The sequence below is a fragment of the Nesoenas mayeri genome (genome assembly GCF_963082525.1).
Source record: "Nesoenas mayeri genome assembly, chromosome: 2".
Lineage (NCBI taxonomy): Eukaryota > Metazoa > Chordata > Aves > Columbiformes > Columbidae > Nesoenas > Nesoenas mayeri.
The window spans coordinates 104,294,118-104,320,241 of record NC_137543.1 but is presented as its reverse complement, the minus strand read 5'-3'; the positions used below and the strand labels follow the sequence as shown (position 1 = coordinate 104,320,241).

At 39.0% G+C, this 26,124-nt stretch overlaps 1 protein-coding gene across 1 annotated transcript in view; it reads left to right on the top strand.

Annotated features, from left to right (window-relative positions):
* ADCY1 (adenylate cyclase 1) overlaps positions 1–26,124 on the top strand; it is a gene marked incomplete at both ends in the record, with an annotated part of 140,283 nt that overhangs the window by 50,602 nt on the left and 63,557 nt on the right. Inside the window, 2 exons of the mRNA XM_080339294.1 lie at positions 6,026–6,144; positions 19,154–19,265. Of these exons, the coding sequence (XP_080195420.1) occupies positions 6,026–6,144; positions 19,154–19,265 (231 nt within the window). The remainder of the gene's footprint in view (positions 1–6,025; positions 6,145–19,153; positions 19,266–26,124) is intronic.

Sequence of the window (26,124 nt, the reverse complement as noted above, 5' to 3'; positions counted from 1 at the left end):
TCCATTGTGCAGTTCATACATAGTATATTGATCATCTACCATACCTGTATGTTGTTAGCCATCCTCTTACTACTCAAAAACCTGTGCATTATATGGCAGCTTTTTGAATGATCTTTTATGATTATGATTGTAATAATGACTTACTGATAAGCATAATTTTTCAAGAAATCTCAGGAACGCTCTGAAACATTGCCACCTTGTGGCTTTTAATGTCACCATCTTTGACAGTGCTTTTTTTGTGTTTACTTGGAAGAAAGGCCATAGCATAGTTTAAAATAATTCACTAATGAAATCTGCTCTCTTTTTTCCCAGCTTACAGGAAGTATAAATGAATCCTAATAGTTTTACACAAAGATTTTCTTCCATGCATTGCACTGGGCTTCATTTCTCTCTCATTTTTTAAATTTTCGTTACAGGGAATTTAAAATGGCTGTGCAGTGTAATATAAGGATGACAGAGACCATAAACCCACTAAGCTGTGGATTTTAAAATTATGCAAGAATGAACTTATCAAAGTATAATTAGGTAGCAGGTGGTAATATTTAAGATGTACTTTGGAGTCACAGATGTAGAACGTATAAAGTGAATCTCAAAATTGTATAGATGAGTTGACACTGAAACAGTCTTATTAATATTTTTATGCATATCCAATGCTTGTCTTCTCCAGGAACAAAATCCTTTGTAATTATGGTGGCACTCTCCTTTTAAGTATACCAATAACAAAAGAAGATCTGTGGTAGAATGCAAAACATGGTGGGTTAGACTTCATGTTTTGTATTGTAAAAAAAACTTGTAGAACAGATGATCAAAATGCTCCTTTCTTTTGTGAGCTCATGTTCCTATTTGTCATCATTGTTGGAGTGTTACTATAACAAACAAGAATATTCATATTTTATCAGCCAGGTACAAAGGTGCCAAACCTGGTTTTGTTAAATACTTCCTCCTTTCCTTTCCTTTCCTTTCCTTTCCTTTCCTTTCCTTTCCTTTCCTTTCCTTTCCTTTCCTTTCCTTTCCTTTCCTTTCCTTTCCTTTCCTTTCCTTTCCTTTCCTTCCCTTCCCTTCCCTTCCCTTCCCTTCCCTTCCCTTCCCTTCCCTTCCCTTCCCTTTTCCTTTTCCTTTTCCTTTCCCCTTCCCCCTCCCCCTCTCCCTCCTCCCTCTCCCTCCCACTCCTCCCTCTCCCTCCTCTCTCTCTCTTTCTCTCTCTCTTTCTCTTTCTCTTCTCTTCTCTTCTCTTCTCTTTCTCTTTCTCTTTCTCTTTCACTTGCTCTTGCTCTTGCTCTTGCTCTCTCTTTCCCTCTCTCTCTTTCCATCTCTCTTTTTCTCTCTCTTTCTTTCCTCCCTCCCTTCCTCCTTCCGTCCCTCCTTCTCTCCTTCTTTCTTTTTTTTTTTTAAAAGTCCTTATGAAAATGCAGAAAACAGTGGCCCATGGGCATGCAGTCTAACCTGAATAATGTGGTTCGATGCCAGGGAGCATGAGAAAGGACCAGGATCTGGCGTGCTATCCAGAGTTACTGCTTTCCCCAGCATGAGCTTGGGAAGCCTCTGAGTCTCATTTTGAGCAAGCTGCAAGAGGCAGAGCTCTCTGCCAAGACAGGCATTGGGCTCAGGCTCCTCCTTGGTGGGCAACGGCAGCAGTACCAGCAGGCTGGCTGTAAGCAGCAGTTCAGAAGGAACCTAGTGAACCTCACTAAAAGAGACTGAGTTACCTCCATTACAGTCCTGCTCTCACGGGATTGAAAGGCATGAAGTGCAGTAAATTTTTCTGCATGGCCCTTCAGGATGTCCTGAATTCCACTCCATGTGTGTATACAGTAGCGTGGGAGGACAAGGAGTAATGAGATTCAAAGAACCAGGGACACAAGAGAGCCTGCAGCTTTGAGGCCATGCTACAGTTCCTCTGGTTGCTTCTCTTCTGTATCTCAGAAAAAAATGTCAACAACTATTTCCTTTGATAAAATAGTCTGCACTGACTATAACTAAGATTTCCACTTTGTTTTCTATTTATCTCATATGATAATCTACAGGAATACAATTTAGCATGGAGAAGCACAGCAAGTGCATCCATTTAATGGGCAGAAATTTGTAAAGGGTCATCCAAGTACACAGTAGGCAGTGGGAAAGAAAGGAAAGGATGCTATCTGGAAGCATTAAAACATTTTTCTGCATTTCAGTCTTTTCTGATTAAGGGAGAGTGGGTTCATAAATTATTTACAACCTGCTGAAGGAATTCGAAAATATTTCACAGTCGTTCCCCATACGGATGTTGAAATAAATCATTTTGTACAATAGGAATACAATGTGGTATTGGACTAGATAGTATTGTTTGGTGAGCAGCATGAAATATTATAAATCAAGGTGAAAATTTCAAAGGGACTTTGAGAAAGTTGTAAGTGTTTGGAAGAAGCAGTAAAATAAAAAAGACAATGATTTTTCAAAATGGGAGGGGAAGGCCATCTTCATTTGGAGACAGGCAGAAGAAATGTACTAGGAACGTGCACTGGGCATTTGCATAAAAGCAGAGTCAGGATGCAGGTTGGAGAAGCTGTGCAGGCCAGGAATGGGGATGGGAGGAGTTGTACTGAGAAGCTTCCAAATTTGTGAAAACTGAAGAGAGCATTGGGGCAGAATGTGTGCAGATGATGGAAACTGTTGTTTCAACAGTCTCAGTTGTCTGCTTGCTTCTTTCTGCTTCTCCTCTCAGGAAAGAGAAATCATACTACTGCTAAAGGGTGCTGAGCCTTGAGCTTCACTGCTGTTTTAGAAGCCACACTTGTATGTGTCAGGGTGGCAGGATAGCTTCAGCCAGGAAGCCACAGGCATCCTCCACTCCTGATCCTTGTGCTGTTGTCCCCCTTGTTGGCACACAATGGTTAGAAGGGACTTCTGGAGAACATCCAGTCGAACAACCTTCTCAAAGCAGGACTGCCAGCAACATCAGGTCTGGTCAACTGTGGCTTTGTCTAACCAAGTCTTGAATAACTACAAAACTTAGTTTTTCCCTAGGTCCAACTTGGAGTGAGCATCGAATTACAGGAGCTTGTACTTGCAATTAGGGTTGAGACCATTCCAAAAAACAAGTAGTAATATAGGGTCCTTTTGGTCATTAACAGTGGGAAACAATTTGGTTTTATTTCAATTTCTCTGTTTTTGCATATTTTCCTTCTTTACCATGTGCATAATCGTCCTAGTTTTTGAATAGTGCCAAGGTAGCACTGAATACTTCCTAACTGGCTTGGTATGCACATTTTGACTTGCCTTGGAGTCAAATAAATGTTTGTTCCTTCTCTTATTTCTAGCAATGCTTCATTACTGTGGGAGAAAAAAATCTGGATTTTTTCTAATTCAAGTGTCCTTTTCAAAATTAACTAAGTCTTCATTAATGGTGCAGAAATCCTCATTAGTGAGGATAAAATGGCTGGCAGAGGCAGCCCAGTTTGACATTTCAAATCCCAAGCTAGGACTGGCAATTTAAAATACAAATTTAATGAAAAATGCAGTGAACGAAGGAAATACAGATACTCATCTGTCATTTTGTTAGTGAGATTTGTGCAGGGCATGCAAAATCATTGGCAGACAATTGCAGTCTCTGAAACTAAACTTTTTTTTCAGCACGTGGTTTCACTTTACACCACATTAATGCTGAATGAGGATTTACAGCAGGAGAGTAAGAGAGTACAGATTTCTAAAATAACATAAGTTGGTCATAGGGCCAAGTTTTAATTTTCTGGGTAGAAACCAGCTGTAATAAGCCTAAACAGCATTGTGAAACAGTGAGAAAGGTGAAAATATGGAAACATTTTTCTCTCCCTGTGTTTTGGAATCTGCCACGTGTTGAGTCTACCTCAGTACATCATTTATCACCAATAAGAACATCTGCACCATGAGTATTGTTTTATTCTAGTCAGAGTTGTTGCCAATTGATTAGTGTTCCCTGTCTCACTCATTCAATTTTCTTCTGTCATCACCCATCCCTGTCAGAGGCAACAACCACTCAAGCATGAATGTCACCACAAATGTGTTGTCACTTGTTCCATTCAATACACTATGCAAGTCATGCACCTCTAGTTTTCACTTTAACCTGGTTTTCAGACTATTTTTATAATCAGATCAACCATACAGGAGCACATGAAAAAAACAGACAATGATGGTAGGACTTGCTGAACAGAGAACCAGGCAGAGACCTTTCCCAAACCTTCCAACGGTTTTGGTATACTCTTGCAGCTCCAGCCTCTGAGTCCTTGATCATTCCTTAAGCTGACCTGAAGGGCAATCCTGCTTTGACTGACAGATGAGATTTTGCCCAAAATAGAAGAGACTTTTCTTATATTTTTTCTAGAGAGCTAGATGCTGTCTTTCATTTATTTTCAGTGTTCCGATACTTTCCAGTGTGGACTTGTTTCTTACATTTTCCAGTCTCTCTTCCAGTGACAATTCTTTACAGCCATAATGTTGCTTCCATTCTTGGCTTGAAAGGTCAGCAGTGGCTGCCCTTTGAGAAAGCCATAATTAAGTCTTTCCTTGCTCGGTGAATCTGAGGTTGCTAACCCTCTTTGTAAAAACACTATAACTCTTTGTTCCTCAGTAATCTACCTTTTTTTTTTTTTCCCCCCCATCTCTAATGAAGAAGCAAGCAACAACAATTTGATGTAGTATTTTCATAAGTTTGCTTCAGGTGTTGTAATAGTCAGGCTCACATGTACAGGAATCACCATTTTTTGTAGCCTCCCTTAATACAGTAGTACCTGACATCTGCAGGTTTCAATGTTGTCAAGTGCTGCATCTTGCAGCTCTCCAATGCTACCTTCCTAGTAATAATGATTGTTATTACTTCCCTGGCTTCTGCGCTATTTGCCATGCACTGCAGAAGTTATCTGTGAGGTTTTTATTCACGTCTTGTATTGTAATTGTGTTTACAGCCATAGAAAAACTATTCAGTCAGCACTGGTCTTTGTAAGAGTCCGTCAGTCATTTGGTTGTTTGTCTGTTTTTTCAGTCTGATTTTCTAGGAAAGCTGAAACCCCACTCTTTGTCCATAAAAGTTTTGGAATTTATTTATCCATTTCAGCAAAATGGCGAAGATCTTGTTTAATGTCATCACTTAAATAGAAGCTACAATGAACACTGAGTGACTTGATCCTCTTCCACCAAGGGTACATTTTCCTTGCTCCATCTAGTCTTTTACCATGTTCTCTGGAACTTGGGATTCCTGAATCAGATCAGATGCATATATGTGAATTCATTCAGACTGTTGCCATGGCTGAGGACAGCAGACCTGATGGATAAGCTTGGAACTGCATTTTAAATGGCAAGTGCTTTCTGTGTGAAAACAAAACTTAAGCAGGTATCTAAGGACACCTCACAACACCTAAGAACACCTGCTGCAAGTTTTCCAGGTGATACCCATGAATATATGGAAAAACTATGTATGCCTTTATGGTCAATACTTACAAGATCGAAAATATCAGAGGTCCTTTTTGTGAGGTTGGTGATCCATGCCTAAAATCTCTCTGAGTGTATAGCAAGAAGAGATGTGTTAAACCAGGGGTTTGTACTGATGCATTCCATTACTGAGCTGGCTGGAACAGACATTGCCACACTGGATAAGATGCAATTAAAACTGCACCCTTATTACTGCTCTGCTGATTCAGACTGTGTATAGATCTGTCATCCACTCTCCCTGCTTAATAAGCAGCTGTCATAGTCCTTGTAATGTAACACATCCACTAGATTCAGAAATAGGACACGCAAAAGCATAGCAAATGATTCTGGGCAGTATTTCCCAGACAGATAAATGTTACTAACAATAAAGTAAGTCGTTATTATTAGCATTGTGATGTTAATGAAAATTATGGACAATTATCTGCTCTTGAAGCTGTATCTCCCCTTTCTGTATAGTTTTATTTCATTTATTCATTTATTTATAGTGCATAAGACTTAAAAAAGACACCCACACAGGCTGTAGAAGGTGGAGGGAAATGGTCACACACTGCTCCACAAAACTGATGTTGTTTATGTTTTCTTTTAGGAACGCCTCTTGATGAGTCTTTTGCCCAGGAATGTTGCAATGGAAATGAAGGAAGATTTCCTGAAGCCTCCTGAAAGGATTTTCCACAAGATTTACATTCAAAGGCATGACAACGTTAGGTAGGATTGATATCTCCTAAGAAATAATTTTTAAAAAAGAATATTCAGTACAAATACAGTGACATGCAATTGCAGTCAGGTCGTACAGAAAAACAAAACAAAACAAAACAACACAGACAAAAACCACAAACAAATGAACAAACAGAAACTCCCTCAAAATCCACAAACAAGCAGTACAATGAAGATTGGTCATTAATGCAGAGGAGGAGAATGGGCCACCAGGAATAATTAATTGTCTTCTCAGGAGATAATGGTGAATCAATAAATGATTTAGAATAGCAGTGCTGGGAGGCAGGTATAATTATCGAATGAGTACTCATGCTTTTTGCACTGTATTATGTTTTGGGTGAACAGGAGTATTTATTTAACATGGTAACTTTTACACATTTATATTTTCCTGAAAGTAAGATGGGTTACTTCTAATGCAGTAGATTTTCTGTGTAACAGCATGGAGATGCGTAAAGAAAGTGGGATGTAAACTAAAAAAAAATGTGTGTCTGTCCCCATCATATGACCATTTCTCCTCAGAGGTTATTGGCTGAGGCTCCATTCTACTTCTTGCTCTGTTCAGTAACAGACTGTTGTGCAAGTGCCCTCATTTATACTGGCTGTTGTTAAAGTGCATTCTCATTTGCTATTCTTCTCTGCCCTCCAAACCAAATTTCTTATAAGTCTTGCCTGAATGGTATTGTTTTATCATACTGTTTCTAGTGACTTTTTCTCCAAGTGCCTTGCTTCCACACTAAAAACAGTGTCGGAAAGGTTTACTTGGTGCCACCCTAGCACTAAGCAAGGTGCAGGCTTAATAAGTGGTGCTGCAGAGCTACTTTGATTTGCACTGTGTACTCATGTGGCAAAGGAGTAAACTCCATTAGCACCTCCTCCTCTCCCTCATCAACTGTTAAGTTCCTTCTCTTGGAGTTCAGTCTACCATTGAGCTGACTAATATTTACCAGGATCACTTTTTAGTGACTAAGCTGTTGCAACTAAAGGCATTTGTGTCATTGAGGGAATCAGAGATGGCTGCAACGGGGGTGTTTAGAAAACAGAAAAATTAGGTCAGTATTACACTGTAAAATTAAACATTACTCAATTTATTCATTAAAAGCTCACTTCTTGCTAATGGTTAAACCTTACGTAATTTTTATCATCGTCACCACTATGTATACAAAACATTTCATCTTTAACAATCCAATCTAAAGTTAGATCTAAGTGTACAGTACCCCAGAGTTCATGCTGCAAAGTTAGTATTATTGGTTACGGTCCTTGATGGTTCTCAAATGCCAAAGTCAGACTTGAGAGCTCCTAAAGGAGAGAATTCAAAATCAAGGTGGATTGTCTTCCTCCTTCTCCAATTTTCCTTGTTTATGCCTCATGCTTTTATGTTGTTCTCCCCTCCAACACCATTTTCTTCTTCTTCTTTTTCTTGCCAATCTTTTGCTTTTGGATGATGTCCTGTCTATTTTCAGTCACTTGTGCTTATCTTGTGTTCTATCTGCCAGATTTCTGTTGCTTGAGTGCCTTCTACTGTCTTTGTCCCTTTTGTGATCACATTGCTTATATACTTACAAAAATTGTGTCTAGCTATGCTGTCACAGTGCTATGGAATACATGTATACTACTGTTGGTTGCACTTACATTCAGATTAAAGGCAAGCCAATGATAATTATATCCTGATTAGCACATTGGTTGCAGTATGGGTAGTCTTCTTAAAAGGTATTGCTTTGCAGCTGAACTGGTTGATTATAATGCTTCTGAGACCGCTCCCTCACCGAGATCTTTTTGAAATGTAACCTCAGGAGTACCCTTTTTGTTTTCTACATGAAATGATGTTTCACATAACCACTAAGGCTGCTATGGCTTCCTGACTGCTTGATGTGAAGTTCATAAAAGATTTTGAACCTGAATACCCCATCTGGAGAGATGAATTCATTCTCTGACATTAAGATGGTACTTTTGGGGCTAGTGGAGGCAAAGATGGTCTCATTTTAGTGTCAAAGGAAAGACCCTCAGAGAAGAGAACTGAAAACAGGAGACCTCTCCTCACCATCTGTACTTTAAGAAACTGTATTACATTATATTTCAGTAATGGAACTACTATATTAATTAAAGAAAAAAAAAAAAAAGATAAGGGGGGGCATAGTGTCCGAGTAAATACCCAGCAAGATGTAGCTAGCAGGTCCTGATAAACCAGTTTCATCATAGGGGCTGTGTGACTCTGCTGATCTGAATTATGCCAGGGAACTCCCTACAGGTGCCACCCTGACACCAGTGTGGGTGACAGCACTGCAGCATCCCTCCAGGAAGTGCTGCTGGGTGTGAGTGCCAATAGTAAGATGTGGGCTTTACCTTTTTAGGAGATGAAAACAACTTTTTTTCTTCTGAGTAGTGGCAGTTTAGTGCTATGCTGGGCAGACCTAAGAGACCATTCCCATATTGTTATAAGCTGCCCTCTTCACATGAAGCATTCTGTAAAATGCGACTTTTAAAACAAACTAACAAAAAAACTATTGTTCTAAACTTCTGGAGTTTTTAACACTAGAGCTACACAGTGGAAAATACAAAATGAGCTGCACTTTCAACTTTACTATTACAATGCTCTCTTTTTCTCCCAGCAAATAGATGGAAGTGTCAGAGCCTTATCCTCCAGAAAGGATAGGCTGGAGGAGGTAGGCATGCAGTTAGTAAACTACATGATTTTTCAATAAAATAAAAGAAAGAAAGAAAAAAAAAAAAAAAGAAGGGGAAAGGAAAAAAGGGAAAAGGAAAAGAAGGAACAGAAGGAAAGGAAGGAAAAGGAAAAGCCTCACCAGCAACAAAACCCATCTGTTTCAGTCTTCTAAATAGCTGCATGAAAGAAAAAAAACCCAAAACAAACAAACAAACCCCATAAAAGAGCAGCAACAACAACAAATCTTTAAGTATTAGATCTTGCATGTGAAAAATAAGAGATTCACACAGGTAGCTTCCTCACTTTCTCCCAGAAAAACGCAGGCTGATACATTACGGTCATATATATATTTATATATGTATACACCCCTGCAAGAATTGAATAATGGACTGGGAAAAGATACTGGCATATTTCAAATACATGTGGCAACAGCCCTGGTTTATCATTTAGCTGATCAATATTTTACCAACTATCAAATAATTGTTGAATGACTGCCTGCAACTGACCAGACCCCTGGAAGGGAATGCAAACATGGCTCTCCATATTGAGGTCAGAGCCCTCAGTGTTGTGTCATGCTTCAATAAGCTATTCCCACATCTGTAGTAAAGAGAGGATTTTATTTTGCTTACAGATAGCTTTTTTTCAGTTAGAAATCACTTCAGACCACCACCTTAGTACCCAGGATTTTATTTTTATTTCTGCAGTACAAAGCATTAAACCCCTTCAATATCAATTGAAAATTTCTGTGTGGAGAGGGTGCCAGTTTAAAACTCACTTTATATTTCAATTTGAGACATTTCGAAGAGCATCAATGAATATAGCCCATAAATGAGCACTGAATAGATGGCTTACTACAACAAATTACAGTGTCATCAAAGTAACTTGCAAGGGCACTGGGAACTGTAGTGGTTTGTGGGGAAAACCCTTCTTTCCTCCAAAATGCTCACACTTAGCAAATGAAAAATTCCTGCTAAGAGAGACATGTGCAAGCTTGTACCTTAGGGAAAATCTATTATATAACTTTACTGAAAGTGCCAGAAGTGCAGAGGAAAGATGAAAGACTGAAGCTTCCATGTTCCTCCAATGCCAGAGCTTGAATTTCTATAATTTACTTCCAGTAGAAGCAGATCCTTTGCACAATGCCTATGCTTACTGCTTGAGCTTTGCAGAAACAAATACTGACAGTCCACATCTGGAATGTAGTTTGGCCCCTTTGATCTGTAACTCTTTATTTTTTATTTAGCTTTTATATTTCCAAATTAATTGCTCTGAATATTTTGTTTATGTTAACTTTTTATCACCTTTATTTGCATGATTCCCCTTCCTTTTATTTGGTTTCTCCTAGTGCAGTTTTGTGGTGGTTCTGCAATTTTTTTTTGTCTTAGCTATATTTGGAGATTAAGTGAAACATAAGGAAATAACTGCTCTTTTCCTTAATTAACTGTTAATTTTTGAAGAGCATCAAAGCTCTCTATTTAGTAGCAGTTTCATATCAAAAAAAAAAGAAAGATCAGTAGGCACAAATTCACCTCATTTTGAAAGCGAGATAATGGTACAAAAAAATTTTGTTATCCATTCCAACCCTCTCCATGTATTTGTGCATGAGAAAAGGGGAACAAGAAATATTTCCCAGGGAAGTTTTATTATTTCCTGTGTCCAGGAAAGTTTACTGGAAGCTGATGAATGTGATGCCCATCTACAAGAAGGGTTGGAAGGAAGATCCGGAAGATTATAGGCCGGTCAGTCTGACCTTGGTGCTAGGGAAGATCATGGAACACACCATTTTGAGTAGCATCATGCAACTCAAAACAAAACAACCAAGCAATCAGGCCCAGTCAGCATGGGTTTATGAAGGGCAAGTCCTGCTTGACCCACCTGATCTCTGTCTATGACAAGGTGACCCACTTAGTGGATGAGGGAAAGGCTGTGGATGTTGTGTACTTAGAGTTCAGTAAAGCTTTTGACACCGTATCCCACAGCATTCTCCTGGAGAAGCTGGCAGCTCATGGCCTGGATGCGTGTCCTCTCCTATGGATAAAGAACTGGCGGGATGGCCGGGCACAAAGAGTTGTGATGAACAGAGTCAAATCCAGTTGGTGGCTGGTTACGACTGGTGTTCCTCAGGGCTCAGTACTGCAGCCCATTCTTTATCAGTGATCTGGATGAGGGGGTTGAGTGCACCCTCAGTACTCAGTAAGTTTGCAGATGACAGCTAGTTAGGTGGGAGTGTTGATCTGCTGGAGGGTAGAAAGGTTCCTTAGAGGGATCTGGGTCAGCTGGATCGTTGGGCTGAGGCCAATTGCCGAGTCCTGCACTTGGGTCACAACAACCCCATGAAATGCTACAGGCTTGGGGAAGAGTGTCTGGAAAGCTGCCTGGAGGAAAAGCATCTGGGGATGTTGATGGACAGCTGACTGAACATGAGCCAGCAGTGTGCCCAGGTGGCCAAAAAGGCCAACAGCATTCTGGTTTCTATCAGGAATAGTGTGACCAGCAGGACTAGAGGAGAGATCATTTTACTGCGTTTGGTGTGGTGTGACCCCACCTCGAATACTGTGTCCAGTTTTGTGCCCCTCACTATAGGAAAGACATTGAGGTGCTGGAGGGAGTTCAGAAGAGGGCAACAAAGCTGGTGAGGGGTCTGGAGCACAGGACTGATGAGGAGCAGTTGAGGGAACTGGGGCTGTTTAGCCTGGAGTAAAGGAGGCTGAAGGGAGACCTTATTGCTCTCTACAACTACCTGAAAGGAGATGATAGCGTTGAAGGTGTTGGTCTCTTCTCCCAAGTAGCAAGTGACAGGACAAGAGGAAATGGCCTCAAGTTGTGCCAGAGAAGATTCAGATTGGATATTAGGAAAAAAAATATTCATGGAGAGGTTTGTCAGACATTAGAACAGGCTGCCTAGGGAAGTGGTTGAGTCACCATCCCTGGAGGTTTTTAAAAGATCTATAGATGAGGTTCTTACAGACATGGTTTAGTGCTGGAGTTAAGCTATGGTTGGACATGATGATATCAAGTGTCTCTTCCAACTGAAATGATTCTGTGATTCTATGATTCAAAAAAAGTTCAAGAGACAGAAAGTGAACACTGAACTGCTACCAATTTCTTAAGCCTCTGTTACAGCAATTTCATTTAGCCTAATTTTTACAAGTGTGAAATAGAACTGGTTGCTTTGTAAGAAGATATGTTAATTTCAGGCAACATACTTCCTGATTCAAAGCTACCACTAAAAAGATTCCTCATGGCCATTTAGAGGTTGTTGACCCAGTCTGAGGCCAGAGCACAGTCTGCAGCAAATATACATACAAATATACATACAAATCCTTCTGATCTGTCCTGTCTTCTAGAAAGCATCAGGATTAAAAAAAAAAAATGGGATTTAGCTTACCTATTCCAACATTTTAAAAAGCCATGATCATGACACCTATGAACAGGCTTTTTGCATGTAGGCTTTCTGAGCTCATGAGACTTCCCAGTTAACTAGTTTTCATTAATGATTTTTCTGTAAAAACAACCCTCCCTTTGTTTTTAACTTTAATAGCCCTCTTTAATTTTTTGAGAGCACTTGCTTCTTCATTGTGACAGTGAGTTATAGATAAAGTTATTAATAATTTTCCCCTATGGTTGATCTTTAAGAAAAAAAATAACAAAAAACCAAACCAAAACCAACCAACCAAACAAAAAAAATCCACAAAAAAACCCCCAAAACAAAAACAAAAACCAAGACCTACAGGTTCCTTTCTGGGGTAGCATGTGCCATTAAAATATCATTCTTATTGTTAGTTGTACTCTAATTAAACAAATGACCCAAGAGGAAAGAAAAAACAGGGCATTCAACTCCTCCTTATTTTGCTGAGTATTGGTTTATATACAAGTGGCTCCATTGAAACCGGCAGGACTATTCAAGTGCATAAAGCACATGAATGAGTGCTGTTAAAAGTGAACATTTACCACCTAACAAGCTCTTAAATGTCTTGTGTAACTTGACAGGCATTCTGCTTGTGAACACCCCACAGAGTAAAATAGAAAAGGCTTGCTCCATCAGTACTCGCAGTTGGGAAGCAGTTAAAATCTCTTAAACCAAACCATAGGCTTTCCAAATAGGTGCAGCAGCTTCCTGCAGTGCTGTGGGAGGGCTGCAGAGTCACTGGGCAGGTGCTGGCTATGCTGGTGTGCAGGGATCACAGAGGAGAAAATAGGAATACAGAGGGTCATAGAGGGATGACTCAGTGCTTGCCAATACAGAAGTGCTCCAGATCGTCAAGGAGTATGAGATAATGATGTATGTAACCTGTATGCCTGTGCTGAATCAGCTCAACTCCTTGTTTGTGACAGAGATGAGAGAAATGTCTCTTTATGTTTTCTTTCCTGCAGTTGCACACTGTATTGTTGCTTTGATTTTGTTCAGAATTTTTATATCAGAAGCAATTCAAAACAGCTGTTTGCATATCAAATCAAATAGTCCAGGTAACTTTAAGAAAGATTCTTAGGAAACCTCCATTAAAAGTATGACTCATGGAGTCATAGAATGATTTGAGTTGGAAGGGACCTTTAAAGTTCATCTAATCCAATCCCCCTCTCATGGTCCAGGACATGTTTTACTAGATCAAGTTGCTCAAAACCCTGACCTGCCTGACCCTGAACACTTCCAGGGATAAGACATCCACAGCTTCTCTGGGAAACTTGTTCTGCACTCATAGTAAAGAATTTCTTGCTTGTATCTAATCTAAATCTACCCTCTTTTAGTTTAAACCATTACTCCTTGTCCTGTGAGTACAAACTCTGGTAAAAACTCTCTCATTGTCTTTCTTATAAGCCTTTTTCATATATTAAAAGGCAGCAATAAGGTCTCCCTGGAACCTTTTCTCCAGGCTGAACGACCCCAACTTTCTCAGCCTTTCTTAATAGGAGAGGTGTTCCAGCCCTCTGATCATTTTCATGACCCTCATCTGGACCCACTCTAACAGGTCCATGTCTATTGTGCTGAGGACCACAGAGCTGGATACAGTGATCCAGATGAGGACTCATGAGAGTGGAGTAGAGAGGGAAAAATCATCTCCTTCAATGTGCTGGTATGCAAGTATGTTATACATCTTGAGATATAATTGGCTTTCTGGGCTGCAGATGCACTGTGCTGACTCGTCTGATATTTCATCCACCAGTACTCTCAAGTCCTACTCGCAGGGCTGCTCTCAATCTATTCATCTCTCAGTCTGTATCCAGGTTTGGGATTGCCCCGACCCAGGTGCAGGACCTTGCACTTTACCTTGTTAAACTTCATGAAATTTGCATGGGTCTACTCATCAAGTGTGTCAAGGTCCCTCTGAATGGTGTTCCTTGCTTGTAGTGTTTCAACTGCACCACTCAGCTTGGCATCATCAGCAATCTTGCTAAGAGCACACTCCTTCCCTCTGTCTATGACAGTAATAAATAAGGAGGGAAATGAATAATCGAAAGAAAAACACTGCTCTTCAATGCTTACAAATCTGTATTTACACATTAAGATACAGATATCTACCATATATGCTCTGTTGCAATGGTCTGGCATACAGTCTTATACCAAATTTATGTGGATTTTAGAGTTGAGGCATGTTGTCTGTATATAGAACATCTAGCAGGAACTGTTCATTGGTAATTGTAGATGCAATTGCTGTACACTGTACAGTATTTAAGCTTCACTCTAGCAATCAACATTTAAAAAAATGTTAAAACTAAAATATTATTATACAAAAACACAAGTAGTTTTAAGCTTATTTTACTAAATGAGAGTAAGACTGGTCAAAAATTTCAGAAAATAGCCACAGAAATGCTAGAATCAAAACGGGGTTTTTGCCTTGCTTTGAGAGTGCTGCAAGAAGAAAGGCAATGCTAATGCACGTGCAGCTGCAACTACAAGCAGTTGTTAGCTATGATCAGAAGATGTTACAGGAACAATGGGAGTTTTAAGTCATGGACGGGGTAATTGTAGCTGTTACCCTGAGAGAGAAAACCAGTAGCAAAGGCATTCCTTGCATCTCAAATGAAGCCATCACAAGGAAAGATTTCAAATTAGCCTCCTTCTACTGCTATACCCAGGACAGCACTCTAGCAGACTTTAAAATCGAGAGTAGAGCAGAAGTTTGACAAAGCTCTGCTCAATAACTAGATACTTTTTCCCCTAGGATTTAATTAGAATATTGACATTCTGTTGGAATTTATGATGCTAATAACTTGTCTGTCTAAAAGCTGAAGTGATTTAAGTTTTTATCTAATTAGCCAAACTTCCTGATCCTGTGAACTTGTTGGTAAAACCTTGGTATGACTGAAAATACAGGAGAAATGCTGAATATCTCAAAAAGCATAGTCTTGCAGGATTTTTGCTGTAGCCCACAAGCAAAAAGAGTGATAGAACCTTGGGGTCCTTTTGCTCAGTTGTGGAATGGAGGAGTAAGAGCATTACTGAGTCTCTAGGCAATGAGGCAACACCAGGCTTAGCACTGAGATAACTACTTAGCCTTCCTAACCCTCACATTCACACCACTTGTCACAGAGAGTGGTGCTCGAATCATGTGCAAGCTATGCTGCTGGACAGAAATACCCTTTGTTTTCACTTTCCACTTTCATTTCTCTTCTTTCTTTAATAGTTGCAGTTTAATTGAGATTGTTGTTTTGTTTTGTTTTTCACCAGAGTGCCCTAATGGCATTGTTAAGATTTCTGTGGAATTAAAGCAGATAGAGTCATATCCCTGAATGGTTGTTAAGAGAAACAATTGTTAATGAGTAGCTTCTCACTTGCTGTTTCTATATATGCTAATGCATGGGGTTTTTGTAATGGCAATCACTGTGAAGTGTTCCTTTCTACACTATATCATTACGAGGACTCTCATGTAAAAATAATGTAGCCCTAGTTTACTCTGCTTTAATCCTCTCTGAGGATGTTGAACCTCCATGGCAATTAGTGATTAAGTTACTGTGAAGCAAGACTACTTTGCTTTTGAATGGGTGCACCTACTGGAGTGATTAATGCACCTTAAAACTGACATAATTTTTGTAGTAGCTTTGTCTTAGCTTTTCTAAATATATAAATATTAGTCATGGCCTACATTTGAGAGTCTTATTATTTTCGTGTGAAGATGGGTTATTTGACTCCATAGTCAAAACTCTGTGTCACAGACCAAGATGCTGCCAAAATTTGTGTTAAGGACATCATACAATGAAGAGTAAGTAGTGGCACTGCCACAACAACACTTGCAGCCCGAGTAGTAAGGGAAGAGGCAACAGATGGACATGAAGAGGTGAAGAAGTGCAAGAGACAGTATCGGTCAGCACAGTAGCTAAAATAAAATGAACTGGCTAATGAGTTTCAATGCCATTTTTAGAATATCAGAGCTCCATGTGTGTGAGAGGGGGTCACCCTCCTCAGGACTGCTACCCCTGAATGGCAATTGACCACAGAAGCAGCAGGTTCTCAGTCCCAGTTGCACTTTGTGTCTGCAAGGCTGTTTCCTGTAATGTCTGCTGAAAAATCAGTTTTGGTCATTTCTATTTCAGCCTACCTTCAAAAGAAATGCAGCAGCTGCTATGGTTGTAATATTTTGTGGTGATAGAAATAAATAATTTCTCTAAAAAAAAAAAAAGCAAGGCTTGTACTCACAGCATCTACTGTGCCATGTCCAGTCATGGGAGTTATACTTTGCACACTTTAAGAATATTGTACTAAAGCAGTTAGAAATTTTGTAAAAAAAAAAAAAAAAGCAATTACAATTTTTTTAACAATCCTTATGCTAAAAAAGTGCATCAGTAATTATGTAACCTAACATATTCCATTAGCCTTAAGATATATATATGCAGTTAACTGTTGTATGAAGTAATTCACAAGCATAACTGAACTACAGCTGTGTCTCAGAACACTGTAATTAAGTATTTTACCTGAAGTTGCAATTACATGTTCAGTTATGTTTCATGGGTATTTTTCTGGACTTAGCTTTTTTGTATAATTACCTATTTTTGAATCAAATTCTGAGGGTTAAGCATTAATAGATACTCTTTCAACATGTTTAAAGGATTAGCAAGGATCTCAGACTGACTTATTAAGGTAGTCGTATATAAAATAACTTTCCTTTTAACTGAATAATTCTGCATGAATGTATTTCCTGTGCTTTGTACTTAACTACTTGCAAGGTTTTGATTTAAGTGTACAAGTCAGCAGTGTAATGGTTGCTCTGTTTGCTCTTAAGACATAGTTATATACTATCTACAAACACTGGACATTTCTGGTTTGTGTGTATGTGTGTGTTCTTCATTGTTAAAGACCTTGGTAAACAGATAAACATTGCTATTACCTCAAAGGCCTAACCAACCATAAAAGCTAATTTTTTTCAAGTGGATGTTGTTGATGCTGCGGGAGATATTACTGTTACTGTAAATATGGTCACACACACAAAAATGTGAACTGCCATATTTAAAATCTAAATAGAAAAATGAAAAGAATAAAAATGTAGAATGTGCAAAGGATGAGATGTAAAATGGCAGCTAGCAGAAGCTGTTGTTATAAAATAGCATCTACATTCCCCCTCCGTACTAACTAAAACCTGGAAACTATATGACATGTTGAACTACAACAACTGTAGTTGTATGAATTCTGATGTGAATTTAGGTCATAAAGCAAATGGGTTATAAAGCAAACCATGTGAGAGACCTTGATGCACATTTAAATACATTTGAAAAATCTTCAAGGAATTTAGGAGGATAATTTGATATTGACTGATGGTTTTCCAGAAAGACCATCCTAGGGCTGTCAAACAACAAGGATATGAGTCCAGATTTACGAGAATTAGTAGATCCTCAGAAGCAAATGGGCAGAGAACTTCGCTGGTGTTATTTCAGTCTGTTAATGCTTTTTACCATACCCATCACCACTTGCTTCGTTCACATTTGTGGTAGCAGAGTCACAAATCAGTAAAATTTACTAAATTCTGAATATTTTAAGAAGCCCTTTTGTTGTGCTTAAACAGCAGAGTGTTTCATAATAGCTATTGTTCCCCTGAACCAGGGACATCTTGAGCAATGTTGTCATAAAGCATGCTCAAAGGAGAAGAGAGTGGAGAGACCACCCCAAGGATTAATATGATAACTTAGAGCTTTTATTTGTAGACTAAAGTGGTTGAACTTCAGATGAGTTGGTTTTGTGCTGGAATATGTTGCCTAACCTGCGCTGAATAACAAGAGATTTTAGTGACTGGGTTAAATAAAATTATAGAAACGGGGCTGGCTCATGAGTTGTGTTTGCTCTTTTTTGTAGCTTCATGGAAGAGCTCAGACCTGGTTATGTTAAACGGGAAACAGTAGACTTATTAGTCCTGTTTTTCTAGCATCTGCTATTTTATCTATATGGTGAAACTTTGTTGAGGGAAAGAGGAGTAGGTAATGTTTAATTTAATTTACAATTTGCAAGCTAAGTTTTACACTATGTCAAGTATACCTAAGACATGTAGCATGGGACTGTTTGTTAGCATTTGTATAAATAAAGACTTGTTTGACATCTGTAGTCTGGGTGTAGGAGATAAATGCATTAGGTTTCTGCAGCAGTGTCTGGGCCCCTGCCAACAGTTAAAGGGATCTGAATAATTAAAAGGATCACACCTCCATGCTGTTAAGTTCAGGATCTGCACAATAATTTTTATTCACTCTGTCACAATAGTATATGCACTTTTTCAGGTCTCTCCCCTTATCATCACAGATGATAAGTAATTGTTAAGGCAGATTAAACTGTTGGACATTAAAACCTTGCTAACACTGATGAAAGCTGGACACTTACCCAAGACATGCAGCACAGTACAGAGAAGCCTGGCCTTACCCTGTGGATGCTAGCTCCTCAGAAGGAGCAGTAAAACCACATCACAGAGCTACTGTATACAAGTTATTAACTAACTCCTGTTTTTCAGTACTTAGTAAACCTCGTTCAAGGTTTATCAATTTGGCAGTGGAACTCTGCTAGTGAAAAACTGTCTTTGAAACCAATCCAGCTGAGAAAATCCCAGCTGGAGGAAAAGCAATTGTTCTCTGTACTCCTGGAGTGCTGGTGGGGCAACCTCATGAATGAAGTGCTTTGCCATATGTACACTGGATAAGTGTATAGGCATTGAAAGTGTCCCAGGGTTCTCTACAACAGTTGACAGCACCAGGCTGATGTGTATTGGTCTGACTCTTTGTCATTTTTGTTCAAACTAGCACTTTATTGGTAGTATTTAAGGGCTTGTTTGGATTTTGTGCTTTGCATCACATTCATGCTATAAAAGTAATGAGAATTTCAATATGTCTTCTGTACTGATATCTCTTTGTCTTTTTCCTTCTTTACAGCATTTTGTTTGCAGATATTGTGGGGTTCACAAGTTTGGCATCACAATGTACTGCCCAAGAGCTGGTGAAGCTGCTGAATGAGCTCTTTGGCAAATTTGATGAATTAGCTACAGTAAGTATAACATCCTTATTTCAATTTAATTTAAATTCCCTTCTGAAAAATGATGCATGGGCTATATATGTCAGAAATCTGTAATAGATTGATTTAGCCCCATGTATCATGAATTTCTAGAGCTTCCATTCTTAATTAATATTCTGGAGAGAAAACAGTCTATTTTAATTGTTTAGGAAAGAAGCTTAAGTTGCTATTTTTAAATATACTTTTCTTCCCCCTCCTTGCAGGCCATCAGTGTTCGTCACTGGTTTTGTTTGCACAAAAGAGAGAAAATAGTTCAATATTTACATTTCTGTCCTGCATGGAAAAAAAACAGGATAATGGAAAATATGAATATTGGCAGTATGACATAAAACTACTGTCTGTGATAATAAGAAGCTACAGAGTAAAATTAGTTCTTGATAGAGAGCACTCCTTGTCACAGAAATGATGTTAGTTTTTCAGATAGGCTATTGTAGGCAAAATGGGATCCATATCATAACTGAAGCTTATGTTTTGGGTCATTGCACTTATATTGTACCAGATTCCCCAAGGAAAAGGAAAATGAGAGAAATGTTCATAGCATATAACTCCTAGCAGTCTAATGGTACCACAAGCATTTAACAAGAAATGAGAGGAATGGATGTACCTGAAAAAGCCACATATCTTGTTTCAAATTTCATTTAACAATATGCTGAAAATGTGTTTTCCTCTTGAACAAAGCATAATTTCATCAAATCTATCTTGTTTGCCAACCATGTCCTCAGAGCCTTCATTGCTGAGAACTATCACCTCCACATAAGTTATACTTCTTCATTGTCTATCTTGTCTTCAAACTCTGCACAGCAGCCAAGAGGACATATTTCTTCAGGTCCCAAACATAAACAGCATCCACATTTTTTCAGTCCAAACTCACTTCTCCTTGATGTAGTCTTCAACATGAGAGATCTGAAGTCTGTGGACTCAGTTTGGGTCAACTATCCTGCCTATGTGCCCTCCCAACTTCTTGTGCAATCCCTGCTTTTTTGTTGGCAGGCCAGTATGAGAAGCTGAAAAGTCCTTGACTGCTTAGCAACAACTAAATCAGTAGTGTATGATCAGCATTATTCATATTATAAATCCAAAACACAGCACCACACCAGCTACTAGGAAGAAAATCAACTCTGTCCCAGCCAAAAGCAAGACACTCCCTCTTGATAAACAGCTGTCAAGGACCCCAAGAAGAAATAAGTCTACTGCTCCGCAAGATGCTAGGGTTGAGGAAGACCTGTTCTTAGTTAAATGGGTTATCATTTGATCAAGTGCTTTGTCCTGATTTGTACTAGATCTTCTATTCAAATCTGAACAGAGAGGGATTATTGTGTGTTCCCTTTTTGCATGAAAAACAGAAGATTAACTTAAATGCTGAATAAAGATGCAATGGAGGTGCTGGTTTGGTGTGAATTTGTAACACACTTTGTGTAATTGATTCATGACTGGAACTACTGGCAGTGCCTCATAGAGAGTACAGGTCCCCAGACAAGAGTACTTCAGAGATGTATACCGTAGAAATAAAAGAGACTGCCATAATCATTGGCAAGAGTTTAAATGGCTTTAAAAGTTCAGATAGTCTCCTTACTTTCATTTCATTACTGAATTTCATCCTCCAAATGTCAACCAGACATCTAATAAGCTCTTTTAAAACTTATAATGCTATAATTTTTGGAGTCATCATTGCCGTGAAAAATAAAGCAATGTAATAACACCCAAGTACTGTGACATAACAGGAGATGCCACATGTGCACACACAAATGCACATGGGCTGTGACATGTGACATGGCATTGAAGCCAGGGAGATGGCTACTGCACCATGCTTCCTCCCTTAGCAGTGGCCAGGTACAGTCAACTGGAGATCTCAGTGACACCTGAAGCCAGGGTAACAGGCAGATGCCAGCTTTTAGTGCAAGGTCAGTTTGTCAGGGAAAGAAGCACATCAGAGACAGCAGAAGAGCTAAAAAGCCTTGGCTTTTCTGTTCAGACTTTCTACATTCTTCTTCCACATTTGAAAATAAACCTCATGGTTTCTTTCAGCTATGTGAAGATTTGTTATTTACATGTCCCTCTAGTTCAAATTATGCTGTATTGGGCTGTGATTAAGGACAGAACACAGGAGCTTTCCTTGACACCTTCTGATGTGGTAAAGGGCCGCTTGTTATTGTGTCTCCTGCAGTTGGAAGAAATGTGCTGAGAAGTGCAATTTTTCAGAAGGATTATGATCTCTGTGTTAAATCAACTTCTAGGTATTAATTATTAGGTCAAAACAGAGAACTAAGCTGATTTTAAAACAGTGCTGTGCTTGAACATTCAGCATGATGAAGGAGCAAACTGCAGGGACTTTAAAGAAAAATGTAGTGGCAATAGTTACATTCCCTGTGACTACTAAGGTGTGATGTGTGAGTGTGCATGGTGTGTGCTGCTGCTTCTTAGGAAGCAAGGTCAACTGAAAGGGGCAGTTTATGGCAATCCATGTTAAAAAAATTATCCTGTCTTAAAATTGTAATGCTTAAAAAAAAATCCCTGTCGCTACTGTGGGAAGTCTAATAAGTGTAAGGCAACATATTTGCTGGGACACTTAGGAAGAGCTTTGGCATTTTGGAACATTGACATATTGTAGGAATAATGAGTCTGCTTTTTGACAGTGTAGTTCTGAAGCTGACCAGAAACAGGTGCTTCCGATGAGCATAAAAAATTCTTGTAGAGAGATCCAGGACAATGTAATCCTAAAGTTTGTTCTTCTGACATTCAGAAGCTGGCTTATGCTTTTTAGCATTAGGTTTTTCCTTCTTTCTCTATGCTGTTTCTTTGATTTTTTTTTTGTTTGTTTGGTAAGGCAAATAGTTTTGCTCTTTTTGAAATGCTACTCCTTATTTTTAAAATCACAGTATCTTCAATATAATTACAGCTCATGACAGAGAGTTCTGAAAGCAAACCTTAGGTTTCAATTTATTGTCATTCAACTCTTTCGAAAGTTTGCTTGTGCATTCTGTTCAGAGAAGAAAACTTTCAGGGAAGAAAAATCCTGATCTTCTTAATCCCTAGTAGAAATCATTTGTATTTTTATTGCGTCCTTTCTTTTTTATTCGCCTCTATAGAAAAAATGTTTTTCAAACGCTCGTCTTGTACATTGCTGCTGAGCCTTAGGCAAAGGGTCAGTAAGTAATATTTTTAATCAGCTTCTGTGTTTTTGTTTTGTTTTGTTTTCTTAGCTGTGTCAAGGTCAGTCCTTTGCTGTGCTTCAAACTAGCTGTTTCTGCAAAAAACAACACTTTAAGAAATTGATTCTATTGAATATATAGAATGCTTTTAGTTTATGAGAAGATAATTAAAATGTATTTCTAAACTATAAAATGAACAAAGTTTTGTGGGCTGGTTAAGATGGGAAATTTAGTGCTGGAAAACATAAACTTGCAGCATGTAATCCTTCTTTGTGGAAATTGGTTCGTGTGCACTAGGTGGAGATGTTTACAAAGGCTAATTTTAAGGAGACTTGTCTACCTAGTTCCTTTGAGAACCAGTGCAGACACAGGATGCCACTGAGGCAGATCATGCAGGTCAGCTTGAATTCAGTCTGAACAACTGTCTGGAGAGGTCTTCTAGAGAGACCTAAGGAAGTAAGCTTGCTTTAATTAGAATAGTCATATTGAATATGCCTGAGACTCTATAGGATTAAGGACAAATGATGTGTGTATGGCTAAGGTAAGTGTTTGTGCAACACTTTTCAAGGGAGGAAGACAATGTTACATGCTTTAAGTATTTTAGGAACATCTAAATGGGCAGGTACTACAGATGTTAGGTCTTTCCTAATCTCCTTTACGGTACTTTTTAGGTAGGAGGATACAGAGCTTGGTGTGCCAGTTCTGTGTCATGTATGCTTCCTGAGTGTGCATTCCACAAATCCGAGATATGCATCTTTGTCTAGGACTGTGTTGAATTATTCTGATCAGCTTCAGATGTTTGCAGTGTGGGCATTTGTACTGAAACAAATTGTTTTGATTCTTCATTCAGTTATCACAGAGAAAGGAATTTCTGGAGTTCGTAGAATCATTTAGATTAGAAAAGACCTTTAAGATCATCCAGTCCAACAGCAAACCAAACACTGCCAAATCCACCACTAAACCATGTGCCTAAGTGCCACATCTACACATCTTTTAAACACCTCCAGGGATGGTGACTCTAACCACTTCCCTAGGAAACCTGTTCCAATGTTTGATAACAGCTTCCATGAAGAAATTTTTCCTAACATGCAATCTAAACCTCCTCTGGTGCAACTTGAGACTGTTTCCTATCGTCCTATTACTTGTTACTTGGGAAAAGAGACCAACACCCACCTTGTTACAACACTTCGCTACAACATCCGAAAAGTTCTCCCCCTCAGCCTTCTTTTCTCCAGGCTAAACAACCTTAGTTCCTTCAGCTGCTCCTCGTAAGACTTGAGCTCCAGACCCTTCTCGGAACTCTCTCTAGAACCTCAATGTCTTTCCTGTAGTGCAGGGCCCAAAACTGAACATAATATTCAAGGTGGGGCCTCACCAGTACCAAGTACAGGGGGATGATCGCTTCTCTAGTCCTGTTGACCACACTGTTCTTGATACACACTAGGATGCTGTTGGCCTTCTTGACTACCTGGGCATACTGCTGTCTCATATTCAACCGCCTGTCGACCAACACCCCCAGATCCTTTTCTGTCAGGCAGCTTTCCAGCAACTCTTCGCCAAGACTGTAGTAGTGCTTGGGGTTGTTGGAACCCAAGTGCAGGACCCAGCACTTGGCCTTGTTGAACCTCATACAGTTGGCCTCAGCCCATCAATCCAGCCAGTCCAGATCCCTCAGTATGGCTGTCCTACCCTCCAGCAGATCAACACTCTCCTATTTGATGTCATCTGCAAATTTACCAAGGGTGGACTCAAACCTCTCATCCAGATTATTGATAAAGATATTAAAGAGAACTTGCCACAATACTGAGCCCTGAGGAACACCACTTGCAAGCAGCCACCAACCTCATTTAACACCATTTGCCATAAATCTTTCAGCCTGGCCATCCAGGCAGTTTTTGACCCAGGAAAGAGTAAACCTGTTCAATCCAATATGTGTCATCCAAGGAGGCTGTGTAATTGCACCCCAGAAGTGCCTGTTTCACTTCATCGTTGTAGAGGCAGTTTGTCTGATAAGTCAGGTGTGTGTAATGGACTTTGTATACACAATCCTACCTGGAGTCCTTTGCCTATGTGCAGTTCTATTATGTGGGGCATGGCAGTACATCAGGAGAGCAGTTATTAGAACCTCTCCTCAGCCTCGAGGTCACCATGTCTCCCACAGTGGAGTCCAGAAGCCCTATCTTCAGAGCAGTCAGCTTTGCTCTTCTCAAGCCACGCTTTTTATCTCTTATGGAAATCTCTCTGGAAACTACTATCTTTATAGCCAGCTGTATACAATATCTTGCTAGTTCTTTCCATGCTGTCATTTTTCAGTAATTCTGACAAATGGAAAGGAATGCCTGTTTCCAGTGATTAGGTCTTAAAGATTTCCCATGCTTTTTGTTTGGAGAATAACTGAATTTCATACTTTTGTTGGTGCACAAACGTGACAGGGTTTTTTTTAAATCTTATATCTTTTAAATCTGTTGTGTTGTTTCCAGAAGAATCTGGAAAAATATACATTTCCTGAAATTTAGGGCTTAGTTTTTCAACATTTAGAGTGTATTTGGTTTAGACTTGTTTCTCCTGGGATATTCCTCTTCATAAAAAGATGGCATCTTAAAGGATACTTAGTGAAAGCTGGAAAGGAGACAAGCATGCATATTAGTCATGATGACTGCATAAAATATTCTTCCTAAAATCCTTTTTCATTTGTAAGTAAATGAACATATATGACTGTTAAATATGTTCTCACTCTCCAGTACTAAAAACATTTAACCTCCTTGTTTTGTAAAATTATGCTCCATGTGGAGTAGGGAAGGAATTTATTGTGGCAATGAGAATGCACAGAAAAGGTAGGCCAAGAACCAGTAGGTTATTGCAAGTCAGCAAATATAACTACCAATAAAATTGAAGAAAAATATCTTCCTTTTTATAGCTATCTTGACTAATTTTACATTGGTTCATGTATGATATGACTCCCATGGTGGCAGATAATTTGTCATGACTTCTCAAGTACAGTTCTAAATTACAAGCTTACATATGCTCATCTGGAGATTGTCAGCTTTCCTCAATCAGAGCTTATCAAGCAATTTTCTGTAGTACTTCCTATGTCATAACCAGATTTGTTTTCCTTTCCTATTATTTCTGCCCCTCAGTAGAAGCTCTTCTTGTTAAGTCTGTATTCGTTCTTATTGCTATGAGTATGTCTCCATTACCCTGCTAAATTGAACTCTATGGAGTATTGCAGTTAGCCTATTCTCAAGGTTTTTTATGCTGGGACTGGCAGATATGCACATATATACGTCAGTAAAGTTACTATTTGCTGGCATTCCATTAAAAGGTTATCAAAATAGTTGTTTCAGTTTTTAAACAGACAGTTCAAAACCTGGGTGAAAAGAAATGTTAAAATGTATATGCAGTAATTGACAAGAATCAATGAAATTTTCTAATGGGCTGGACAGTTTTCAAAAGTGTATTATCATTATTAGCATGCTGCAATTTAATGGACCGGCTGGTAATTTCCATGTCACTTTATTACACTCAGGATTGGAGTATGAAGTATATCTGATAAAATGGCTTAAATAACCTCTCACATTTTGGCCCACATTCATCAAGTTATAAAATAGATTTTGGTACTAGACAGAGAAACCATGCTGGTAAATATTTTTGTTTTACTGAAAACAGTGTAAAATGATAAGTGA